The sequence below is a fragment of the Berghia stephanieae genome, chromosome 9 (genome assembly GCF_034508935.2).
Source record: "Berghia stephanieae isolate SIO BIC M18660-M18661 chromosome 9, UCSD_Bste_1.3, whole genome shotgun sequence".
NCBI lineage: Eukaryota > Metazoa > Mollusca > Gastropoda > Nudibranchia > Aeolidiidae > Berghia > Berghia stephanieae.
Genome location: NC_088368.1, coordinates 30,562,246 through 30,587,100, shown reverse-complemented (window position 1 = coordinate 30,587,100; position 24,855 = coordinate 30,562,246). Strand labels below are relative to the sequence as shown.

At 34.4% G+C, this 24,855-nt stretch overlaps 2 protein-coding genes across 4 annotated transcripts in view; one reads left to right on the top strand and one right to left on the bottom strand.

Annotated features, from left to right (window-relative positions):
• Positions 1-1,121, top strand: part of LOC144980037 (monocarboxylate transporter 9-like) — a 44,372-nt gene extending 43,251 nt beyond the window's left edge. For all 3 annotated transcript variants that reach the window (XM_078927501.1, XM_078927499.1, XM_078927500.1), the window contains one exon: positions 564-1,121. In XM_078927501.1, the coding sequence (XP_078783627.1) occupies positions 564-597 (34 nt within the window). In that variant the 3' untranslated portion in view covers positions 598-1,121. The remainder of the gene's footprint in view (positions 1-563) is intronic.
• Positions 1-17,298, bottom strand: part of LOC144980036 (WD repeat-containing protein 47-like) — a 109,151-nt gene extending 91,853 nt beyond the window's left edge. The window contains exons 1-10 of the mRNA XM_078927498.1: positions 17,147-17,298; positions 14,688-15,158; positions 12,517-12,675; positions 11,657-11,753; positions 9,841-9,981; positions 8,904-9,059; positions 7,353-7,530; positions 5,642-5,853; positions 4,260-4,478; positions 551-722 (exon numbers count right to left, since the gene is read on the bottom strand). Of these exons, the coding sequence (XP_078783624.1) occupies positions 551-722; positions 4,260-4,478; positions 5,642-5,853; positions 7,353-7,530; positions 8,904-9,059; positions 9,841-9,981; positions 11,657-11,753; positions 12,517-12,675; positions 14,688-14,926 (1,573 nt within the window). The 5' untranslated portion in view covers positions 14,927-15,158; positions 17,147-17,298. The remainder of the gene's footprint in view (positions 1-550; positions 723-4,259; positions 4,479-5,641; positions 5,854-7,352; positions 7,531-8,903; positions 9,060-9,840; positions 9,982-11,656; positions 11,754-12,516; positions 12,676-14,687; positions 15,159-17,146) is intronic.
• Between the last annotated feature and the right edge of the window lie 7,557 nt (positions 17,299-24,855).

The window sequence follows — 24,855 nt, the reverse complement described above, 5'->3', positions numbered from 1 at the left end:
ATCATCATAATTATGGGGATAGTTTCAGGATGTCCCTCTATACTTCAGGGAGAAAGGAAGGCGTGGGTGGGTGTGTATAAGTGGTGTCAATGTGGGGGAGGGATGGGGGGGGGGGAAGGGGGGTAGGGGTGGAGGCAAGTGGGTTATTATAATAATCAGATAATAATTATGTATGCACCTAAAACCACGTGGATGGTAAATTAAAATGACAAAACTGTTCGCATGAGGAAAATTTGCAAATTGTTATGAAGTGAAACATCGCGCTTAAGCAAACATATCCTCCACTTCCATACATGTGTTTTATCAAATAACTTGCATTGTTTTTTATAGTAGGATCCAAAAAAAATAAAAAATGGGATGATTATAATTATTTCTTAACAACCTGTTCCTACATGTGAAAAAAGTGAGATACAATTTTGAGCAGAACGGTAGCTGAATGGAGATGCTAGGGAATAATGAGATGTCTAAGAACATAAATACAAGTCCTGGGGTGAGAATGATAATCAAGTCTGTGAAAGAAAATTTTTTTTTTTAATGAAAAAATTCTTACCTTGTTTGGCCAGGCTTGTTGATGCCATGGTGACAGAAGCGGGTTGAGGGGTGTCACCCTGGGATGATGAAAGACGTAACTCTTCATGCAGACGATTGTCTCCTCCTACTGTCTCCTCTGTCTTTCTCTCCAACTCCATCAACTCCTGACGGTAGAGCTCCCGCTGTTTATCCTGGAAGTAAAAAAAAAAAATTTGCTTGTTTGTGTGAAGCCTGATCAGGGTGCTTATAAACGGACAACACTTTATGCTAATTAATTTGCTTGATTAAATTGATGTACTATTATAGGAATAAAGCACATTTATTTGGTTATAAACACATGTTTTAATATAAGATTTTCATGAGCTGGACGAGTGAAAATCGTAAATTAAAATGAGTGTTTATAACCCGATAAACGTGATTTAATCTTATTATCACATACCTTCTCTTCCAAATTTATTATCACATACCTTCTCTTCCAAATTTATTCATACACAAAGTCTTAAAGAAATATTAAGAAAGAAGGCAAAACAATTGAATTGAATTGAAAATGTCAATGAAAATAAATCTACTGCTGTCTGCACCTATTTCAATTTGACTTCATGAACGTGGGTCACAGGGTAGGTTTTTTATTCTCCCTCTCTTGGGGTCCCAATAGCTCAGTTGGTAGAGCACTCGCTTCACAAGCAAAGGGACTGAGTTTGATCCCGGGTGAAGTTGAGATTTTTTCCCAACTCCCCTGTCCGCCCAGCAGTGATTGGGTAGCTGGGTCTGTTAGATCTGGCAGAATGTACTTTACAATCGACTAGCGTCCTATCCAAAGGGTAGAAAGCTATTGCTATTGTCCATTTCATGCTATCAAAACCGGGATAAACTCCAGCTCCATGAGCCGAATGGCCCTGAAGGATTACTCTCTCTTTAGTTGTGTAAATACATCAGCACTTTTAGCGCTAATAATTAACCGCGATTGATGATCGTGCATTTATGGATTTTTAACGCATGCATATGTCTCAAAAGAAAAGATAGACAAAAATAACAAAAAAAGAAAAATAAAAAAATTAGGGGTGGAATAACAACCAATAGTTCATGGTCAATAAATTAGGTTGATTTAAACCACTCTTCAACATTGTTTTGTTTTCACCAATTAAATATTACAAATGTGGTGGTTGAAGGGTTCTCATGGTAGGATCGTCTCTATACAACTACAGTGCTTTGTCTGGCACTGTTTCATAGACACCTTGTACATTAAAAAAAATATTTTACCAGATACAGAGTAAATAAAATTGTAGTCGCTATAGTGAACTTTAAATAATCAAAAATTTACTGTCACAAGGATTAAATAACACTTAAAAATATATTATTGTCTAGTCTTGGATCAACTTTGATTTTCAATAAGTTTTAACTCTTTCAGCGCCATTGACCGCACTGTGCGGCCAGAGCAGAATCTGTTCTACTGGCCAGTGGCTGGTCTTGAAAGGCAAAAACAATAATGTAATCCAATCCTACTTTCGACAAAAGTACTATAAATTGAACTAATGGTATCATTTCTTTCATCAGAACATTCAATTGGCTCTAGGGGGTTTTTTAAATTGAGATTTTGCACCGAATTCGAATGTCGCTTTGTCTTAGCTTGTCATTCTCATGCTACCTCAATCAGGTGTCAGCATTTTTGTAACGGAAATGCAAATATAGCCTCAGTGCTGAAAGAGTTAAAGGTGCTCATGAAGGTCTGAAACGAATTTTTCGTAACAGTAGGGAGGTTTGGTCTTATTAGTAATGAGAAGGTCTGAGCTTGATCCTGTCTTGGCAGGCTACTTTTATTCTTGCACTTTCTGCTTAGTTTGGTGCTGTTTCATACGTACCAGTTCAGATTTTTATCCCAGTATAACAATATAAAGTGAATATTTAGCTGCTTACTCAGAGCTATGGACTCTTAAAGAAGAGTGGAACAAAAATGAATCTAACAGCTTGAAAAAAAGAGAACAAAATGCTAAACAACAACAAAGACAAATAAAATTAAATAATAATGCTTTACATATTACTCAGAGATATAACAAAAAAAGTTCTCTACAGATTCAGTTGGAATGAACAATATGGACAGACTGGACTGTAATAATTTGTTTCCATAATTCTGGACTATACGTTATATATATATATAGTGTTCGCTTGCCGGCTAAGACTAAGAAGCTCACAACATTGCCATCCGGAAGAATAACGGACCAACACACAAAACTATGTGTAATGTTAAACGTTTATAGTCTAGTTAATACAATCTAGTGAGAATTACTCATATATGCAGATGGCAAAAAACAATAACAAAGACCTGAGTGACGTCAACTTCATTCTATCTATATACTGTTTTAATTGTTTCTGTTTTCGGCTGAAAAAGGGTTTTGAGGCCAACATTTTTGTGTTGAATAAATTGCTTTTTTATTTATTTTTTTTTTATTTTTTTTTTTTTGAAGTTGTACGCATTATCACTTTCTTATATTAAATCTTGTCCCACTACAATATATTTTGCCCTTCTACTTTTATTATATTCCAGTACTTAACCTGGAATGATTCAACTTGATTCTGTCCAAGGTTTGCAGTTTTGTCTGGCATAACTTTTGAGGGGATACGGATAGGACCAAAATAAATGACTTAAATTTTGAAGTTGCAACAGAATGTGTGACCGAAATGGAACTAAATATTTGAATCTCAAATCAAATGTGGTATCGAGTCAAGCAACTCAACCAGAATATTTCTTCCTAAATATAAAAATTCTAAAATTAATAAATAAATTGAGATTTTGCATAGCGCAATATCCATAAAACGAGCTCAAAGTGCTTTACAATGGGTCCCTGGCCAACAGCAATGCTTAACATGTAGGACGTGACATTTTGCCTGTTTGTTAGGCGATATTACAATTTAGGTACTCATTTTACACCTGAGTACGCAAGAGAATGTGAGTAAAAAGCCTTTTCTAAGGACTCAACTATGATCCGAGCGAGGCTCGAACCCAGGAGCTTCCGTGTCATACCACAAGACCACATCGCCGCACATAAAGCAAACCGTCCTGTTGCCGAGTGATAAGCATATAGATGAAAAGCAAATTTCCTATTCTGAAATCCTTCTTTTGTCATGCTCTTAAACATGCATGAAAGTGCCCTCTATTATTTGCAATGGACAGTGAAGTGCGAAGTTAATCTGCAACTTTATTTATAAGACAGAATTCCGTTAACTTTAGATTCAGATGCTTCATTTTTTGATGTTCTTAAATACATGATTTTACCAAATACAAAAGCAAAATTATTTCCTCAAATGATGAATGGCCATGACTTTACACAACTAAGCTTTTTTATGCATTAATAGTAATAATAATAATAATAATAATAATAAAATAATAATAATATAATAATAATAATAATAATAATAATAATAATACGAGTAATAAAAATAATAAATAAATAATACGATTATTATTATTATTATTATTATTATTATTATATTATTATTATTATTATTATTATTTTATTATTATTATTATTATTATTATTATTATTATTATTATTATTTAATATTTTAAAAATCATAATTCAAAATCAGATTTGATTTATGTATGTAGTAAATAGAGAATAGTGGGGGGCTTCTTGAAGCCTGGTATCGTTAAAAAAAAAAAAAAAAAAATTAACGAAAAGGTGAAAATGGAAAGGCTTCGAATTGTACTGGTCTTTCTTTGTATTACAAACCTGTAAATCAAGCTGCTCTTGTAGCCGGAGTTTCTGTCGTTGATACTCCTTGTAGAGTTCATTGCTCGAGTCCTTGACACTGGCAGATGTCTTGGATGACCTAGGGGTAGTAAAGTCGGAGGAAGGACCTCCTTGGCCTTGACCCTGGCCTGTCACCCTCATGGTGGGTGATCCTGACCTAGCAGGGGTTGTTCCAGATGAGGTAGTAGGACTCGGCGGCTGAAGATGAAATAATTTATTTAATCTCTGAGCATTTAATTTATTACCCAAAAAAATGTAATGTGAGGTTGTGACAAATTGTTATATTTGTGTCATATGTCCAAAAAAAAAAAAAAAAAATTAAAATAATAATGACCCTGGCTGTCACCCTCATGGTGGGTGACCCTGACCTAGCAGGGGTTGTTCCAGATGTGGTAGGACTCGGTGGCTGAAGATGAAATAATTCAATCTCTGAGCATTTAATTAATTACAAAAAAATGGAATGTGAGGTTGTGACAAATTGTTATATTTGTGTCATATGTCCAAAAAAAACAAATATTTAAAAATAATAAGGATGCAAAGAAATTAAATTATCTAAAAGAAATATAAAAGTGCTACTGTAGTATAGAGGTATGGTTTTGAACCTGCAACACAATCTAAAGTAGGTCTCAGAGTTCTGGTCAGTTACAATACAAGCATCTCTTCAGTATGACCTTAGGGAAAGCAATTTGAATACATTTTCTTCTGACCACCCAGCAGTGATTAGGGTAGCTGGGTCTGTAAGATCTGGAAGAAAGTGCTTGTCGATGGATACAGACTTGCCCACCATTCAACCCCCCCCCCCCCCCTATAGTTTAGGTTGATTTTGTCATGTTCATCCCACAAAAAGAAAATCATTTCAACTATTTCAACTGTCACACGATTCACACTTAACATTAGATGAATTAACAGACATATTAAGCAAGCAAAGCCTGAAACTCCTGTAACAACCATTTGTATCACTATTCAGGTTTACATCTAGGGTGAGACAGAAAAAAAAACAAAACAAAAAAAACAAACAAAAAAAAACAACAGAAATAAACCCCAAAAAGCTACAGATCTCTCCAACCCTATAATTTTTTCTCTTTCAGTTAAAGCCCTTGACTTTTTGAATTCAGCATGTTTTAGTCAAAATTTCCTCATTAACATACTTTGTCTTCTAAAAGTAAAAGTTGGCAAATATGTAGATAGCTCCCATCTAGAGGGCAGTATACGGTGGTTACTGCCTCTACTAAGCTACATAAACGAGATAAACTCCAGCTCCATAGAGATTGGCAAAAACTGAATACAAGAATGCTGGTATTATAAAATAGTCAATAACAACAAAACAAAACAACCCCACATCCATTAGTGAATAGTCCAACCTTATTCAGTCCCAGAGGCAATCTGGGCGAGTTTTTCAAATCGTCAGAAATGGAGGCTCTGGTGTCAATGACCTCTCCCTCTGAAAACAGCTTGTCCACCGACATCAGCATAGGGTCCTTCAGAGAAGTGCCGGCACTGTGAGGCATGTGGGATATAGATTGGCTCAGAGGGTTGGTTGGGGGTGGGGTTGACCAGTCAAAACCTCGCACGCCTGGAAAAAAAAAAAGAAAAAAAAGAATATAACAGTATTAAGTAGAGACAAGACTGACTAGTCTTCGTAGATATTCAACTTAGAGTAATATCCCTTTGCCATTGGCTGTCTTCCAGTTTTAATTTTCACACATAGCTGAAATGCAAACAAAATGTTTTTTCCTAAGAAGATCATACCAGGTGCCTCATCGATAGCTCAAACACTCAGACCTAATTCTTGGTCTGTTTTGAATCCAAATCTTTACTGATACATTTCAGCAATACAGAAATTTATCCAAGGAACCCCTTCAAAGAAGGAAGTTGACCTTTACACAATAAATTGTTATATTCTAAATTTAGTGATGTAATATTTTCTACCACTGGTCAACTTTATTTGGGATATTTGTGATGTGATGATATGATGTGGCTTAAAAAAAAAAAGGGGAGAAAAAAACAACGACCATCAAAAGTCTGAACTGAACAAATGTACTTTTTACTGATGAGACTTAATGTTATATAGTTTGATTTTTTTTTCTTCAATTTTTGTACAAATCAGTATGTTGTCCATTGTATGAGTACCCCAAAAACATTTCAAAGTCACATTTGTTAGGTAAAGTTATCTTCAATTATAATGCCACTGTGCCTGTTTAGTGACAATAGGCCAAACCGAAGACCATTTACATTCTCTTTTCTACTGATAACATATGAATGACTTTGAAAGAATAAATTTTTATGTTTTGGGTAAAGCATTGACCTCAGACACTGCGCACCCCATTGTAAAATCAGTTTTAACAAGAATGTGTTGTCTCTGTAAAACTTTAATTAAATAGTGGATTACGGGTGGGGGCCAGGGAGGGTGAAGTGACTGAGTGGTTAAGGCAATGTCATGTGATCAGGAGGTCCTGTGTTCGAGCAACACCCAATTTGCTCACTTTGGAAAACATGGGTGATTCCTGGATTATCTATCTTCCTTTAATGGAATGCCTTGGTGACGGCATTTTGAGATCCATGCGGAAGGGAGGAAGTTTTTATTTTATAATACTGGATTAAAACCCCCCTGAACAACTATTAGAAACTCTCAAAGACCACATTAAATTTAAAGTTTAAACCAATTTGTGAAATAAATGCTAGATATAACTGTAATTTCTAAGACAAGTAAGACAATCATGAGTCATGAATTTATGAACACATTTTCTAGCCCTACAAATCAACGAATGAATGCCATTGGCAACAACATAAAGTTTCCAAACTATATCAGTTTTCTTCCCAATTCTGTTTCATTAATATATCAAAAAACAAAAGTCTAGGAAAATAGTAATTTTGGAAAAAAAATAATAGACATTAGCGTTCTATAAATATTTCATTTGTCACTGCTGCTACTAGCTCTACTATTCACTCCGCTACTATTGCTGCCACACTTATTCAACACAGATCTGATATAACAAAGATTTTGCCCTGGCCTCAACAACCATTTCATATCAAATGTCCACACTATAAATAGATGATTGAATTCTTTCTTACTTGGGTTGGATAATCCTCTGGACAGGCCATCAAACTGTGGGTTCAAGGATCTAGTCATCAACTCAGCTGACCGAGGTCTGGTAGACGGCACAGCTGAATGCGGGAACATCTTTGGTTTGATAGGGGTGACCAGGATTTGTTCTGACCATGATGCTTCCAAAGAAGGCTTGACCAGGGGCTGATTTCGATAAAAGTAGAAGAGTGAAATAGAGAAATCAATAATAGAAATTTGAGAAGAAACTTAAAAAGCAAGAGTAACATGAAAGTGACAAAGTGTCAAATATAAAAATGACGAAACTCTGTCTTTGTCCTCGTCCTCTCATGTTCAATGTTTGTGTTTTGTGAAGCAAGCGAGGTTTAACAGCGGAGACACATACCCTTGTGAAGAATATAGGCATTAAATCGTCCCAGTTATCGGATAACCTCTGGAGTGTATTGGTAGCAGGTCTGACTGGTAATCAGGAGGTCTGAGGTTCAATCCCCAGTCAAACCAGGCTGATTTTTTGGGGAATGGTTTTGTTTGTTTTTTTTCTTGTATTTTTCTTTCTTACTTTGTCTGGCACTGTTTCATACACACTTTTTCAGATCTTCAAGTAACATGAAACAGACAATACTTGCAATAAGTACTTATAGGATAAGATACTGGTTTATTATCCCAGTTTACTTTAGATTAATAGGACAGTAACAACAGCTTGCTATCCATTGGATAGGTCACAGATTTTACTCTTTGCCAGATCTAATAGACCCAGCATCCTAATCACTGCTGGATGGACAGAGGAAGCTGTACTCAATATGTCTTCCCCATCAAAGCCTATGTGGTCTTGTGGTATGACACTCAATTTCGGATCAGAAGGTCCTGGGTTTGAGCCTGACTCGGCGCACAGTTTAAAACGATGTCCTTGGAAAACAATCTTTACTCGCATTCTCTCACAGTACTCAGCTGTAAAATGAGTACCTGGCCGTAACAGCATTGTCTCTGTGCAAAAAAATCGTAATATCACCTAACAGGCGTCATGTCCCGTCCTACATGTTAAGTGCTTTGATGAGCACGTTTAGTGGATATTGTGATATATAAAAGCTCAATTTTTTTTTTTAATGTTCATGGTCGCCACCTCAAACGTGCAGACCTAATAAGAATTGTGTTGTTAGTATAATTGAGTACAGCAACACACATCTCGTTAATTAGTAAGACAAACCAAAGAGGACTCATTCATAAGGAGACAGAAATCAGATCCAAGAGCACTTCATCCATGTATGAAGTCTAAGAATATTTGAGTAGGTGACTTTCAAAACGTACTAAGTCCCATTTTCATCACTCAAAGAAAACCGCAATTTTTTTATCCTTTATCTAGTGACTTAAAGAGGGAAAATATTTCTCTTGTGTGCCTCATAAAACATACAGTGAGTGTTTTTAAACTCCAAATTTTCTCTGGTGATTCAATGGAGTCTAAAAGATAACCTGAGATAGTTAACTCTTTCTCTAACAGGACGTGACTTAGGATGTCTTGAAAGTCACCTACTCATTTGGAAAAAAAACAAGCAAAGACAGACCTGTATGTCAACTTTGACTGGCCGCTGTTCAAATGGACAGGAGAAGACTTCATAGGGGATACATTGCAACCAGGCCAGAAGAGAGAGGTCTGCGTCGCTGAATCCGGTGTCATTGAGGACTGCTGTGTAACTGAGGGTGGAGTTGCTGGAAGTGGCCTAGATGGATAGACATGAAGAGGGATGAATTTTTTTTGAAACTACAAAAAAAAAAAAAAAGACCAAAATTAAGTTAAATAATAATGATAAAAATATTAATAATAGTAATAATAGTAATAATAATAATAATAATAATACGATGATGATAATGATGATGAATGGTGATAATTTTAAAATGATAACACTTCTATCAATAGTAATATAAATTAAATTAATTAAAAAGGCACTCAGATCCCACAAACAAACAGCTCTAGACACAAGATATTACAACAGCCATGCTACGTAAATATAATAAGAAAGGAAATGAAGAAAGTACAAGTATCACTATATTTGAAACCAAGTCTGGGTGGGACTGTCAAAAAAATAAATACACAGAAACAGGATTCATCTTCTTCCAATAAGACCAAAGCTTCAGGCTGAAGATTGTACGGCCGTCTTCTCAGTAACAAGGGTTTTAGAGAGAAGCAGGGAGCAATTTTTTGAAGCAATCAGTCGAAAGGGCTTGTTTATAAGGGGTTGGTAGAGAATTCAAAAGTCAAATGGTAGAGGGGAAGAAAGAATAAAGATGATGGTTGTTCTTGAGTGGGAAATTTCAAAATTAAATGTTGAGTTACTTGTTTTGTTGATGTTTGATTTATAGCATGTTAATAGTTCCACCATACTCCCATTTCCTGGCAATGATATGACTATGCACAAACACAAATACCCACCACTCCCCCGCCCCCTGAAAGACAACCAGCATAAACACCATTGACACAAAGACAAATCGTATGAATGTTACCTGTTGCTGACAGTAGTCTACACAAGATTCATATAACACCCCTTTTAGCACCAGCTGTAGTAGTCTGTCGTTACAGCTCATTTGATTCTTCTGCTCATCCTTCTTTTCAATAGGGAGGTAAGACTGCAACAAAGGCTGGACCTAAAAAGTACAGAGGAGATGGTAAGAGATACTGGACCTAAAAAGTACAAAAGATACTATAACAGAGGCTGGACCTAAAAAGTACAAAAGAGAATATAACAGAGGCTGGACCTAAAAAGTACAAAAGAGAATATAACAGAGGTTGGACCTAAAAATAAAATAAATAAAATTCCCTTTATTCATCCCAAAGGGGAAATTTGTCTCTAAGGTCTATTCCAAAGGAAGACTGGAATAACCCAGGCATCGGCCGCAATGCAGCAAATTGAGCTAAGGCCACACAGTGCAGCGAACTCGGTACCTTTCGGGTACGAAGCAATGACTGAACCACTGAGCCATGTTACCCCCTTTAAGAGTGTTGGCTTTATGTACCTCTGTAACAACTTTGAACAAACGATTTAATATCATAGGGAAATCTATAGTTACACCAAACGAAGTCGTATAAAATACAAATGTGTCTATTGCAATATCAAATGTTTGGAAGAATCCCAAGAATCATCTGATCCACTGATAATAGAAATGACAGAAAACTTGGAGATGGGCACAGTTTCAGACAACATCAGAGCCAGACGTTGGAGGTGACTCAGTCATGCCTGCAAGATGCCAGTGGATTGCAACCCAAGAACAGTGGTCTGCTAGATTCCACAGGGAAAAATGAACTGAGCAGACATGAGGAAACCTAAAGAACTGTACAGACAGAACTAAAAGCCCAGGGCCTCAGCCTGCAGACCGTGACCCATGCATCCAAAAACTAAAAACAATTGGCAATTCCTTGCTGTTGCAAACATCCGAGAGCGTAGAGAGGATTGAGTGAGCAAGCAAAGTCCAATAAAATACAATCTGGTCTGTTCAGGTATCAATTTTTGATTCTTCTCCAACTTACACTGACAGTTATTTTTACTCATTTTCCCCATCTAATGAGAAACATTGAAACTTGAATAAAAGCATTGATCAAAGTCAAGGCGACTACTTAGTTGCTACAAGCTATGTATTGTAAAACAGTATTGAACAATAAAGAATTCATACTATCTTAAAAATTAACAAAATATTCATCATGGAAAATTCAGAACTCAAAACCCTTCTTTGGCTAACAACAAAAACATAAAACTGTAATATGTGGTTATGTGGTCTTATGGTATGACACTCGTTTCCAGATCGGAAGGTCCTGGGTTCAAGCCTTGCTTGATGCATAGTTGAGTCCTTGGAAAAGGTTCTTTACTCACAATCTTACTCACAATCTCTCACCATACTCAGGTGTAAAATGAGTACCTGGCTTTTAACAGCAGCATTATCTCTGTCTGAAAAAAAAATTGTAATATCCCCTAACAAGCATCATATCTTGCTCTACATGTTGGTAAGGGACCCTTTGTAAAGCGCTTTGAGCACATTTAGTCAATCTTGCGCTAGCGCTATATATAAGATCAAGTTTTTTTGTTTGTTTTTTCAAAAATATATTCCTTAGGAATCCAGAAAGACAGGAAAAAAGGTCTCCTCAATCCCAGTAAAAGATGGCAATCGCTATATAGTACCCAAAACAGTCAGTGATAAGTTTTTTTATATAGCTACCATTTTTATTTTCCTTCAATACATTTCTAAATCAAGTCAAACCCTGAATTTGTTAACAATAAAGGGAACTGTTTTGGATTGGATTGTAGGATCATTTCATTATTATGATCACCTGTTTGAAGCATTCCACTCTGGCATTGCTGGGATTCCAGTTCTGATAGTCGCTATGGTCTGACAGTTTGGGCAGGGATAGCAGGAAGCAAAGGTTGCTGGAATCAAAAATTCAATTTCATTCCAACTTTAAAATAGTAAAAATAAATAAATAAATAAAAAATAATAATATAATAATATAATAATAATAATAATAATAATAATAATAATAATAATAATAATAATAATAATAATAAAAAATAATAATAATAATAATAATAATAATAATAATAATAATAATAATAATAATCATAATAATGATAATAATGACAAAAGGAAAGATAATACCTACATATATAAATCGATACTCTGCATTTAGGCAAAACACTCCCAACATCCATCAGCCATATTAAACTTACCAACAAAACGGTGTGAAGCCTTTAATGTTGATAATCTGATATAATTTTGTGAGAATTAATAATTAACAGGCTGTCTAAAATAATAACAAAGAGCTGAATGATGTCAACTTTGTTCCTTCTATAAATAATATAACATTGTTAGAAATAAATATATAATACAGTTCACTTGATTTAATTGCACATCTCAAAATCGCTTACACCATCACTCTAAGAAAAAAAGTTTACAATTACTCTGCATACTCTATCTGATTATTTAACATAATTATCGAAGACTGCTGGAATAATAAAAATTATCATCATGATATCATCATTATGAAAATCATTATCATATTAATCATGGAAAAGTAAGAACAACAACAAACAAACAAAGAAAAATAACATGAATATAAACATTGTGCTCTGAACAGTCTACAACAAAAATATGACAATTACAATTTCATTCCTCTGCCCTCTCAAAATCTACCTGTATTCTTCCTTGCTGGGACAAATTCCTTCCAGCGAATTCAAACATTTGACCACCTCATCAACTGTCTGCTCATAGTCCTGCATCACATTTGGCTCTGATTTAATGCACAGAAGTTCCAAATACTTGTGTTTCAGGATGATGTACTGAAAACTTTGACTGAAGAAAAAAATTAAAAACATTATTAATTATCATCATAAAATTGACATTGACAAGTTGTGTTTTTAATCTATTTGATTATGTACAACGCATCTACAACTGTGGTACGTGGGGTCTTTCAAAAAAGAATTTTAACATCCTGGACTCCCTTCATCGCAAACAATTGAGACGAGTTATTGGGGTACATTGGCCAGACAAAATCAGTAATGAGGATGTATATGACAGATGCAGTACACGTATAAAGAAACAAAGATGGAAACTGTTCGGACACATGCACCGGTGAGATGAAAATATTCCTGCACAAACCTCATTGGATGATAACTTCAAACAAGGAGCCAAATACAGAGGGCGTACACCAACTTCAATTCCAACTACATTGAATCAAGATCTCAAAAAATATCACATACATTTAGAAACAACAACCGAAGAACTGATTTCAGCAACACAAGGAAACATCCAACTGCCTCAGCACCTTAAGACACATGATGACATTCTAAAACTAAGAACACTTGCACTAGAGGAGGCAGATTACTAACTGGATAATAGAAACAGACTGACAAACTCAAAAACACGCACACATTCACGACAAGCGCCCATAGAGACTGCGCAGCCATATTTATTATTATTTCTGAAAAGTTTGGCTGAAAAAGAGATTTCAACCACAATGTTGACATAGTAAACTTTTTCAAAGCATTTGTTACTGTGAATGACAAATTAGTCGGATGGTGAAAAGGTTTGAACTGAGATATTGCTAAGTTTAGTTAGAAGGTCAATTTTTATCCAAAATGAGTTTTTATCAGAAATTATTATATTAACCCTTTTTGTACATCTTCGGGAAATCTCAAAGCTTAATTTCACTTCTAAATATTTTTTTACAGCTAGTCAAGTTGAAAAAGTATGAAATTTGAGAAAAGTTGCTGGATACCTTTCCCATACATCTGACCATAACTTCATGAAAAATCACCCGATTTATTTCAAATAAAGATCAACATGCTGGGGAGCATATTCTTTCAGAAAATGCAAAAAATGCAAATCCAAAATTTTCACCTTCCGACCGATTATGTCATGCACTAACACAAATCAGGATTATGTATTGGAAGATTTGGATTTAAAAAAAAAAGATTTAACGCACTAAGTTCACCTATTAGATGTATTTTTTTTTATTAATGATTTAATGACTAATTTGACTCAATCTCTATCAAACCATTCTATCTCCAGCATTGATATGGTTACAACTGCAGACAAAATAGCTTTTTCACAAAGAGAACAGTCACAGCAATGTCACTAGCATTTTCAAAGTTACATTTCTGTTACAGCTTTCTAAATGAAAACGTTAAAACGTGAATGATATCAAGAGGGACTGTAATTGAATAATGCTGTTAAGGTGTTACGAGTAGAAGGCCGCAAAATTTTGAAAGATATGTTAACTGGTAGTAGTGAAAGGCAAATACTTATATGATTAAGAGGTGCTCAAAATCGCATTTGAGCCCAGAATTAGAAATCAAATTAGGTTCTTTAAAACACGAACTTTTCTCCTTGTTTGAATTTAGTCTGATGAATGCAAAATGACATAAAAAAAGCAAATTATTGCCAGCATAAATCAGTATACTCAAAGAATATGTTCTCCCTTTTAAAATTTGTTTTGGTTACACTTAGAAATTGAAGGATCTTGCAGTGGAATTTATCCTGGTTCCTGTAGAGTTCAACAGGACGCTAGTCTATTGCAAAGACTTTTCATTTTCTATCAGATATAACAGACCCAGCTAACCAATCACTGCTGGAAGGAGAGGGGGTCAGACATTTTTAAAAATTGGTTTTGAAATAACAGTTATTAGCAATGGGCTTTGATGAGTCTGTTATAACTGTTATTATATCTTACTGAAGATAGATAGGAGGAAATTACAGACATTTTAACAATCTGTGTTCTCTAACAGGGATCTCTATTATATATACAGGCATGATAAATACCGATGTCACCGAAATCTTTTTGAAAAAGTATAACAAGCACTCACCTATCAAATCCATCGATTGAAATGAGTGGCTGGATGAAATCAATAACATCATCCCATTGACCGTCGAGAATCAGCTGGCGTAAAAATAGGAGGTCATCTGAAAATAGTCCATTAATTACTCCAGTCTCTCGCTCTAAGTTTAGCATGGAGATGTTGAGGGTTCGGTTCTGAAGGAATTCAGATATCAACTTGATGATGTCTCCTTCACTAATATGGAGACCTCCTCCTGAGGCAGGCATCTTGACTTTGGTTGGTTGGGTGAAATTTGGGTATAAATCTGTGATACACCTTTTAAAAATATTTCTTAGCTCACCGTTTTTATGTTACTTCTTTACAAAAAAATTACAATTAACTTTCGATCAGTGTTTCAATTTCACAAGATTTGCAGGATGCTGATGTTGAATCTAATCATTTACTTACAGACTTAAATCATCGAGCCTATGTATATTTCTGTTGGTTTACATTGTGACTCTGCAAAAATCAAAGCAAGAATAAACATTGAGTGAACGAATACAAAAGAGATAGTCCTTGTAAGTTAATGCATGGCAAGTACTTCAATCATGGTCTGTATCTCACACAAAAAAACCAGGGCATTCTAAAAACAAATTTATGCTTTGTAAAAAGTAGTGCACACTCATCTTGCAACCTATAAATCAAAGGTTCATTCTGCCGCAGATAATCATCATTATCATCATCATCATTATTATTATTATTATTATTATTATTACTATCATTATTATATAATTTATTATTATTATTATTAATTATTACTATTATTATTACTATTATTATATTATATTATTATTATTAATATATTATCTATCATCATTATCAAATATTATTATTATATTATTATTATTATTATTATTATTATTATTATTATTATTATTTTATATTATTATATTATTATTTATTATATTCTTATCATCATTATCCAAATTATTATTATTATTATTATTTATTATTATTATTATTATTATTATTATTATTATTATTATTATTATTACAGTAGTTTCCGTTTATAAGCATTCCGACAACGAGCATAATCCGGCTATTAGCACACTCAGGCGTGAAACAGAATTTTCATTGTATAAATTTACACCTTTTACAGGCATACTAATACTACGCTTATAAGCATGCTTAAATTTCTGACCATTACCATAGGAAAAGAAATTTAAAAACTGAAAAGAAAAATATCATAATTTTCTTTTAACACAAAGATTGAGAAAAAAAAAGTGACGTGTGATTCACACCTCACTGTTCCATGATTATTTCATTTCCCTTGCACAAAACAACTGGCACATCGGAATTGAAACGGACAATGAATGACAAACATAATATCTTAATTAAGTGATAACAAAACGCAGGCTCGACAGGTCATTGAAACACTACGGGGGGGGGGGGGGGGGGGGGGGGGGGGAGAGGGGGAGGAGTTTGGGAACGAGTATGTTGTCCACTTGTGGTGACCTTGTTAACTTAAACTAATAGAAAAAAACTCAAAAATCTCGGAACTCGAGCTAATTTGAATAGAAAAAAAAAAAAACCACCAATGGTGGCGGTGAACCAAAAAATGGTCATATGAGGAAATCTTAAACTTTTATCAATCAATCAAGGTTTGTTCTTACAGCTTTTAAAATGCTATCAAAATTGATAAATTGAATAAATAAACATCTGACAAAAGATCCAAAGTTAAAGTTAAAATAACAATAATAAAGTGAAGCAGCCTCGAGGAATGTGCGGATGGTCTCCCTTGTGTTATTATTATTATTATTAATATTATTATTTTATGTTATTATTATTGTTATTATTATTATTATTATTATTATTATATATTATATTATTATTTTATACGTAATAATCGTAATAAACAATTCCTCTTCCCGTTAAAACATCATACCACAATTCTAAAATTATTCTAAAGGCAGCGATAAATCTCTCTCTCTCTCTCTCTCTCTCTCTCTCTCTCTCTCTCTCTCTCTCTCTCTCTCTCTCTCTCTCTCTCTCTCTCTCTCTCTCTCTCTGTGTCTCGATTTCACCGATCCATCAATCTTCAAGCTCTGTTTTTCTTTGGATTTTTTTTAAACATTAGGGATGACATTTAATTGTATTCTAAACCTAAGCCTAAGACTTAGAAACCCACGACTTGACTGAACATGATAATTCGCACAGATGACAGAGAAACAAATCATCGCCTTCAATATAATCCATCAAGAATAGAGATAAACACAATCTGTAAATAGTGTTTCAAAAAATGACAAATATATCTCCTTTACATGTAAAGAAATATCTAAAATAGAAAGTCTTAGTCTTGTAAGTATCCGATAAGTCCAGTAATCCAAAACAGCCAGCAGACCATGAAAACAAACGGAATGTACAGGCAAAACGAAAGTGCTCCCGACTCAAACAAATATTGGTATTATTTCTCGATCCTTATTCTAAAATTTTACACAGATATTTACCTCGATGCCGAAATGACTAATTCAGGTCGGTACAGCGGCAGGTAACGGATAAGAGAAATAGGAGAGAGAAAAAAAAATCTTTTTAAAAATAGACAAGGATTGGTAGGTGAGCAGTGAAGATGAGCATAAAGCAATTTGACCCCGTTAACCCGGAAGTCGCTTGTACAACCATAATAAACATCAAGGCAGGTAAGCAATATTACTTAAATTATAAGATAAATTTTAATCATGCCTAATATTTTCTTATTACTTATAATTGAACAACCACTACTACTACTACTACTACTACTACTACTACTACTACTACTAAAACTACTACCACTACTATTACTAATTATACAACAACAACAACAATAATAATAATAATAATAATAATAATAATAATAATAATAATAATAAAATAATAATAATCATAATAATAATAATAATAATAATAATAATAATAATAATAATAATAATCCTCATCATCGTCATCTTCATCATCTTCTTATTATTATTATTATTATTATTATTATTATTATTATTATTATTATTATTATTATTATTATTATTATTATTATTATTATTATTTTTTATTATTATTATTATTATTATTATTATTATTATTATTATATTATTATTATTATTATTATTATTATTATTATTATTATTATTATTATTATTATGTTATTATTGTTATTTTGATTATTATTATTATATTATTATTATTATTATTATTATTATTATTGTGTGTTGTTGTTGTTGCTGATGTTTGTTGTTGTTGTTATTATTATTATTATTATTATTATTATTATTATTATTATTATTATTATTATTATTATTGTTATTATTATAATTATCATTATTTTAAAAAATCATCATTATTACTATTTTATTGTTGTCAATTTTCCTACACACTGACCAACGGAACCTAATAGAAATAATACGTTTAGATGTCCAAAAAAACGCCTTTATGTATTTTTCATTGACTATAGTATAGCCTTCGACAAAATGAGTCATTATTCTGATCTAATAGGTGTTCTCCAAAACCTGGATACTGGTGGAAAACACCCAAAGACTTTTTTTTTTTCTCACTGAAAGAAAGTAAGAAAAAGTCAAACATTTACAACCAACATCAGTGCCAGTAGTTAAGCAGACAATACGCTTCAACAGTCGTACCGTCACTTCCCTCGTAATGACGCATGGTAACTTAGTAACTGGCTCTAAACTATCGGAACAATGGCGGACGCCCTTGTGAAATATTTCTCCGACGAGCATTAAAGCGTGTCCAGAGGAAAAAACATATTATAAATATGATCATGTTTTGACTTTTACACATTCTGATCATAAGACATATGAACAGTTCTAACCAGCATGAAGAATAAAAAGTACCGATTTTCTTTGTTTAGATGGCCGCCGTTGCTGGGCGACGTGACATCAGACTATTGAATCCAATTGAATTGCAATCCACAGAAAGAGGAGTGAGAAAACGAAGTGTGCCCTCCTCAGTCTTGTAAAATTACAACAGAATTGAAAAAAAGAAAAAAAATCGATATAAGTCATTCTCATTATATTTATGGTGATATTTTATTGTCAGCGTTTGTATAAGTGCACACATAAACCAATTAAATAAATTTCCCAAATTTAAAGATTCCGCTAGTTTTCGACAGACAATTTAATAATTTTATGTAATGTAAATTTACTGATAACCAGTCTGTCGTACTCTGACCCCCCCCCCCCCCCCTCGCCCGAAAAAATAAAAATACAAGCAAAACAAGACAAACCAAAACATTAAAAAAAAAACGATAAAACCCCCCCCAAAAAAAACGTATGCATTAAAAAGTTTTGCCTGAAAACTTCGCGAAGTCCCCTTTTTGAGAGTATTTGCCGAGCTCAGGATAATTTTAATCGATCGATATTTGAAGCTTTTTTTATTTTTTGTTTCCCATTCCTGTAATTTAGTCTGATCGTCATTTAGTGTTTTGCAGTCGTCTGTTGTTCTTATCTGATTATATAATGCTGTGTCGTCAGCAAAGAGGCGCACTTTTGACCTTATACCTCGTGGAAGATCAGTTATGTACACTAAAAATTGGACGGGCCCAAGGACTGACCCCTGAGGTACACCCGATGTCACCATCCCGATAGTGGAAGTCTCGCCGTCGACAAGAACTTGTTGGGTGCGATGGTCCAGAACAGCTGCAATCCATTGTCTCGTGTTGCTGTTTGTCAGGACCCATTGTAAAACACTTTGAGCACGTTTTGTGGATATTTCATGCGCTATATAAAAAGCTCAAGATTTTTGTGGGGGTTTTTTTTTCCTAAGATGGAGAAAAATACAATTTGTTACATTTCAAAAGGCCTAAAGTTCTTATTTATTAGTTCTCTAATTGTAGATTCAATTTTTTGGGATCCAATTAATTCATTCCCATATAATACCATTTGGACACAGCTATTATCTGTGTTACAATTTTATTCTTTTCCCTTTGGTCTTTATCAGATAAGATTGATAAAAACGTGAAATGTCACAAGGAGAGCATTATATTTCATTGCTCCGCCGTGCACCAGTATCGAGAGATGAACGAGCAAAGGAAGAGTAAGGGCATGAAATCATTCGCCAGCATCATCAAGCAAATGTGTTCATTGTGTGACGTCATTGTGTTACAGCTCCATCGGGAAAGTTATTAGAGTGAATGAAGTAGGCATATACGACATTATGTTGAAAATACCAAGACATGAAGTGAGTAGAACAGTGCCGGGAAACAATAAAAAATACAAAATTTTGCGCGATGGGGAGTCGAGCCCATGATCCAATATTACGGCACCCCTGACTGGCTCCAGAATCGACGCCATCCACCTGTCCAAAATAAAAAAATGATTTCAAACTTAGTCGCCATTATGAGCCACTCGCGACTTCTTGAGGTGGCATCGATTGTAGAGCGATCCTATATGGGCCAGACTGAGGTGGCGTAACAGTTGGCTCATGGGTTCGACTCCACATCACCGCAAAAATATTATTCTCTATTGACTTTGGGATTTTTCTTCTCACTTCAAATTTTGAAATTAACATTTTAGAACATTTACTTCTTCTCATTTGTTTACCTGGTATTGTTCGGGTAAGACTTGGTCACAGCGCTTCTACATTCGAAATGTCCTTTCTTGCATGACGCACACATTTCAAATCACAAATCTTTGGTTTAACATTTGCAAAAATTAAAAGCTGATTGAAAAGTAATTAGTGTAGTTTAACATAACGCTCGGTTGGCAGAAATCCGGTGCTACATTAACTTGGTCCAAGCTACGTAAACATCTAATTGATCATAAACAATAAGAGCAATTTGAGAAATAATATTACGCTACAAGCCTCCACAAAAGTATATTTAATCATGTTGGCGAGAACACCACACACACAAAAAAAACTGAATTTCAAGTACAATAATATCAACTTTGGATGAGGTAGACGTGCTTAAAAAAAAAACAAACAAAAAAAAAAAAAAAAACAACAACAACAAAAAACAAAAAACAATGATAAGTCTTTTTGTGAAATATTTACTGCTACAATGTTATTACAATAGTGATTTATACTTTAATTCAATTCTCAGCAAAGAGTTCATTGTACAAACAACAAAAAACAACATGTTTTCTTTTTTGGAGGATACAACAGTTCTGTGATTCCGTCTTTCTTTCACCAAACTTGAATCGCAGTTCGGTTTGCATACCCGAGTGATAATAATCTAATGTGACCATTTCTTTTCTATTTTCCGAGTAGAAGGTCATGATGATATTCTCATTATTTAAACAAAAATCAACATACACAGTGTTAGATTTTGACAAGGCAGCAGCAGCCTCTTATAGTTCTCACACTACTATGTTATGACGATCCACCCAATCAGCAAAGTCCGGTCCGCACTCGTGCACCGTCGCGAACCCGGCCGGTATCATCGTCACAACACACCATTTAACTAGATGCTCTGCCGTTTCGGGTTCTTGCCCACATCGGGTACATGTGGGACAGGTGGAAAGTCCCCAATGATGAAGCGCACTTGCTGTTAGGCAGCTCCTCGACCGAAGCCAATTCGCGGGTCACCCAGTGTCTCCTCTTACTGGTATCAAAGCCTGACAACTTCTCACCAAGCTAAGAGGCAGATTCCCTTTGCCATTTTGATTATGGAGGAAGACTGGATTTTCCCATTGTGTGGCTCGATGCATCAGCGTTACGGTGTCTCCTCTTGTCACCAAAATCAAGCAATGTTAAAGCGTGATGAGTGACCGAATGGGTGACAGTGATCAGTGGAAATTCTGGTCCGGACATTGTGTACATCTTACTTGACTCAGGTGTTAATGAGTAACTGGCTATAATCAGTGACGGGCATCGTTAAAGTATTAGTATTAAAAGTAAGTATACCAGGTGACTTGTACTGTATCAAATGGAAAATATTTTTTTCATATTATGGCCTGCTAGGGAAATAAACTATACATTGTGAAACGCATTGAGCACGGTGAATCCATGGTTATGGGCTATGCAAATGTTCATACTTGCCTTTATCTTTCATTTTCCTTAACAGGGATGACATGTTCTGTAATGCATCAACAGCTGAGTCCATGTTTCATTCACAGTTAAAAGAAATGAATGTCATTTGGACCCAATCTGGAGGAGATATATTTGCAGGACTCAACCGTTTGTACCTTGTGATCTGATTGGTTGTTTATCAATGTAATCCGTCAGAGCCAATGGAGATAGCATGAAACGGACAATAGCAATTACTTACTACCCTTTGACCAGGACGCGAGTCTGTCGCAAAGTATTTTCCGCCAGATCAAACAGATCCAGCTACCGAATCATTGCTTGGTGGACAGGGGGGTAAGATTTTAAAATCTCGAATGCACCCGGGATAAATCTCTGTATTTTGACTGCAAGGCGAGTGCTCTACCAACTGAGCTATCGGGACCCCCTTGTTTATCAATAGGGGTTGTCGTCCGAGCAAGCCATCGCAGGTTTTGAAAGAAGAAACTTTGGATTCATTGAACAAAAATAGATCCAAAGTCTCAAACTGTAAATAATGCAAAAACTGTTTCTCGTCCTATCAATCAAGGGCGACAATCCAATATTTTGCGAAAGTATATTATTCAAGCTCTTTTCAATACAGCTATTTCCCCCGGCTTTCAATATGGCGACTCCTGACCAATAAAACAAAGAAATCAGATTTGCAGTCAGAAAATAAAGTTACATTTGACATGAAATTGCGAAAATGACGGGCTCAGATATTCTGTATCACCTTGTGTCAAAATGTCTTCAAGGTTAAATAAAGCGCTAGAATATGACAGAAAGACCTTGAAAAGCGAAGGAAAAACGCAATTTCATCCAACTGTAACTTTTAAAATGACAGTAAATCTACTTTCTACATTGTATTTGAATAGGCAAGAGTCATATTGAAAGCCAAGGGAAATAGCTGCATATAAAAGAACTTGAATAATTTATTTTCTCTAAAAATTGGATTGTCGCCCTTGATTGATAGGATATTGGATTTTCATTTTTGAAAGTAATTTTGGAAAACTTAACTCAAGCAAAAACACTTTAAAGTTATTCCAAAAGGAATATTTTTCTGTTGTCGTTATTTTGATACCATTTATGAAGAAACCCAGTCATTAAGGTAGTTCTGTGTTATCTATGGTGGAGAATGCCAGAGGTGTATAAGTTGGCCATAAAACGCAGAAATTTCCGTTGGAAAGTGTCCTAAGTGAATCAATCCAATTAATATCAATTTTGAATTTTGTTAGGAATTTGTTCCTAGTTCAATTTTAATTGTGCTAGAAATTTGTTCCTAGTTCAATTATGAAGCAAATGTCTGCAGTTTTAAAAGACAGACATTTTGAGACGTCAAAATTGCGCGTTTGTTTCGAGCTTCAGCGGCATTATTTGCATTATTTACAGTTTGAAACTTTAGTCTAATATTTTTCAATGCAAAATATTATATTTATCTAATTTTTAAAAGCTATTTGACTCTATAATTAAATATTAGTATCTCGTTAACAAAACCAAACTGCTCGTCACTTATCTCTGGATATATCTTGAACCTCATTCTTTTCATAAGTATTCTTAATATAATTTTTGTCTCATTATGCTGATTGTTCTGTGTTGGTCACAATCTATAGTTCCTTGTTTCTTGGGGATGATAATGAATACCGACTGTCTTAATACATTAAGTAGTTCACCTTTTTCACACGTGACGTTAAAGACTATGGTCAGAATGTCTATTCCCAGACCGCAGAGGGCGTCAATCAATTCTATTGTGAAACTATCTTGGCCTACCGTTTTCCTATTTTTCATCTTTTTTCAAGCAGCCTCTACTTCTCTTCTTCTCGATAATCTGGGAAACCGTGAACATAGTAGATGTTTCATTATCGAAGCACGCCCCTCTTTTGTCATCCGCGTGAATATTTTTGTTTGTTATGTATACTGCCCAACGTTCTAAAATTTCGTTGTCGATAAGTATTTTAGCGATTGCGTCTTTAACTCATTTTCTTGATCGTTGGCTTAGTGGAAACATTGTGCAAATCGTGTAACCAGCATGAAATTTTCACACAAAGTGCAGAATTTTATGAGGATTTTGAAAATAGGTAGCTCCAAGTTGAAAAACAGTTGGAACCTTTAAATGTGACAAAATGCATTTTTTAAATTTTATTTATTTTTTCAAAAAAATGTACAGTTTTATATATATTTTATAACAATGTGGATATTTTGGTATTCCGTTTTGTACTTTGGACTCACAAATTATTTTTCCATTTGAATTTGATTGAAATATATAAGAAAATACGAAATTCAATTGGGATTTTTCAGATAATTATAACAAAATATCCCTCCTTCCTGGAAACTGTTTAAATAGTTTAGAATCTGACATATTTTGCCACGCATTTCAAAAACATTTAAAATAATCACATCCTCAAAAATCAAGCAATCTTAATTTGATTTTTAAAAAAAACAAAACAATAATAGACAATTCAACTACCAAGGCAAGTAACCCCCCCCCCCCCCCACTCCTCCCGACATCCACGTACAATCACTCTCAAACATAAGAGTACAATGTATTTCTATCATATAGAAAATAACACGTTTAAATTTAGATATATTGTACAATACATATTTATTCATGAAGCATTGGACCATTTAAAACATTTTTTCTGTCCACATATTTAACAGCAGCATTATTGTAGAATCAACTCCCTTTTTAATTACATAGTTTGTTGAAAACATACAAATGGAAAACGTGTTTAAAGTCAATTATTGTCTCTAGAACATTGACCATTGCAGGCACATAACAGATTACATGGAAGAGATGCCTTACAATTGCATTTTTGGAACATCCCTTTGATGAACAGTTACATTTAATCAGATTTTGTGAGGCATGTGCAAGGTCAGTCAAAGTAGACCACTCTTCTTTCCAACCAAAATCTGATTTGGAAGGAAGACTAGGGCCTTTAGCAAGTGAGCGTTTCCATACATATCTAGCTTGGTAAACTGCTCGTTTTAAATACTGTTTGAGAGTTTCACGAGTTGGTGGCATATTGTCTGGAAGGCGTGACATTTTTGTAAATGGTTCACGCCGGCATTCATTGACAGCAGACAAATCTTTGGATGATGTTGAAATGGCTGGCTGTATCTTTCTTAGAGGGTTGATTAGCAAGAGCTTTAAATGAGTCTGTAACATCATCAAATGTGGCCCAAAATGACCATG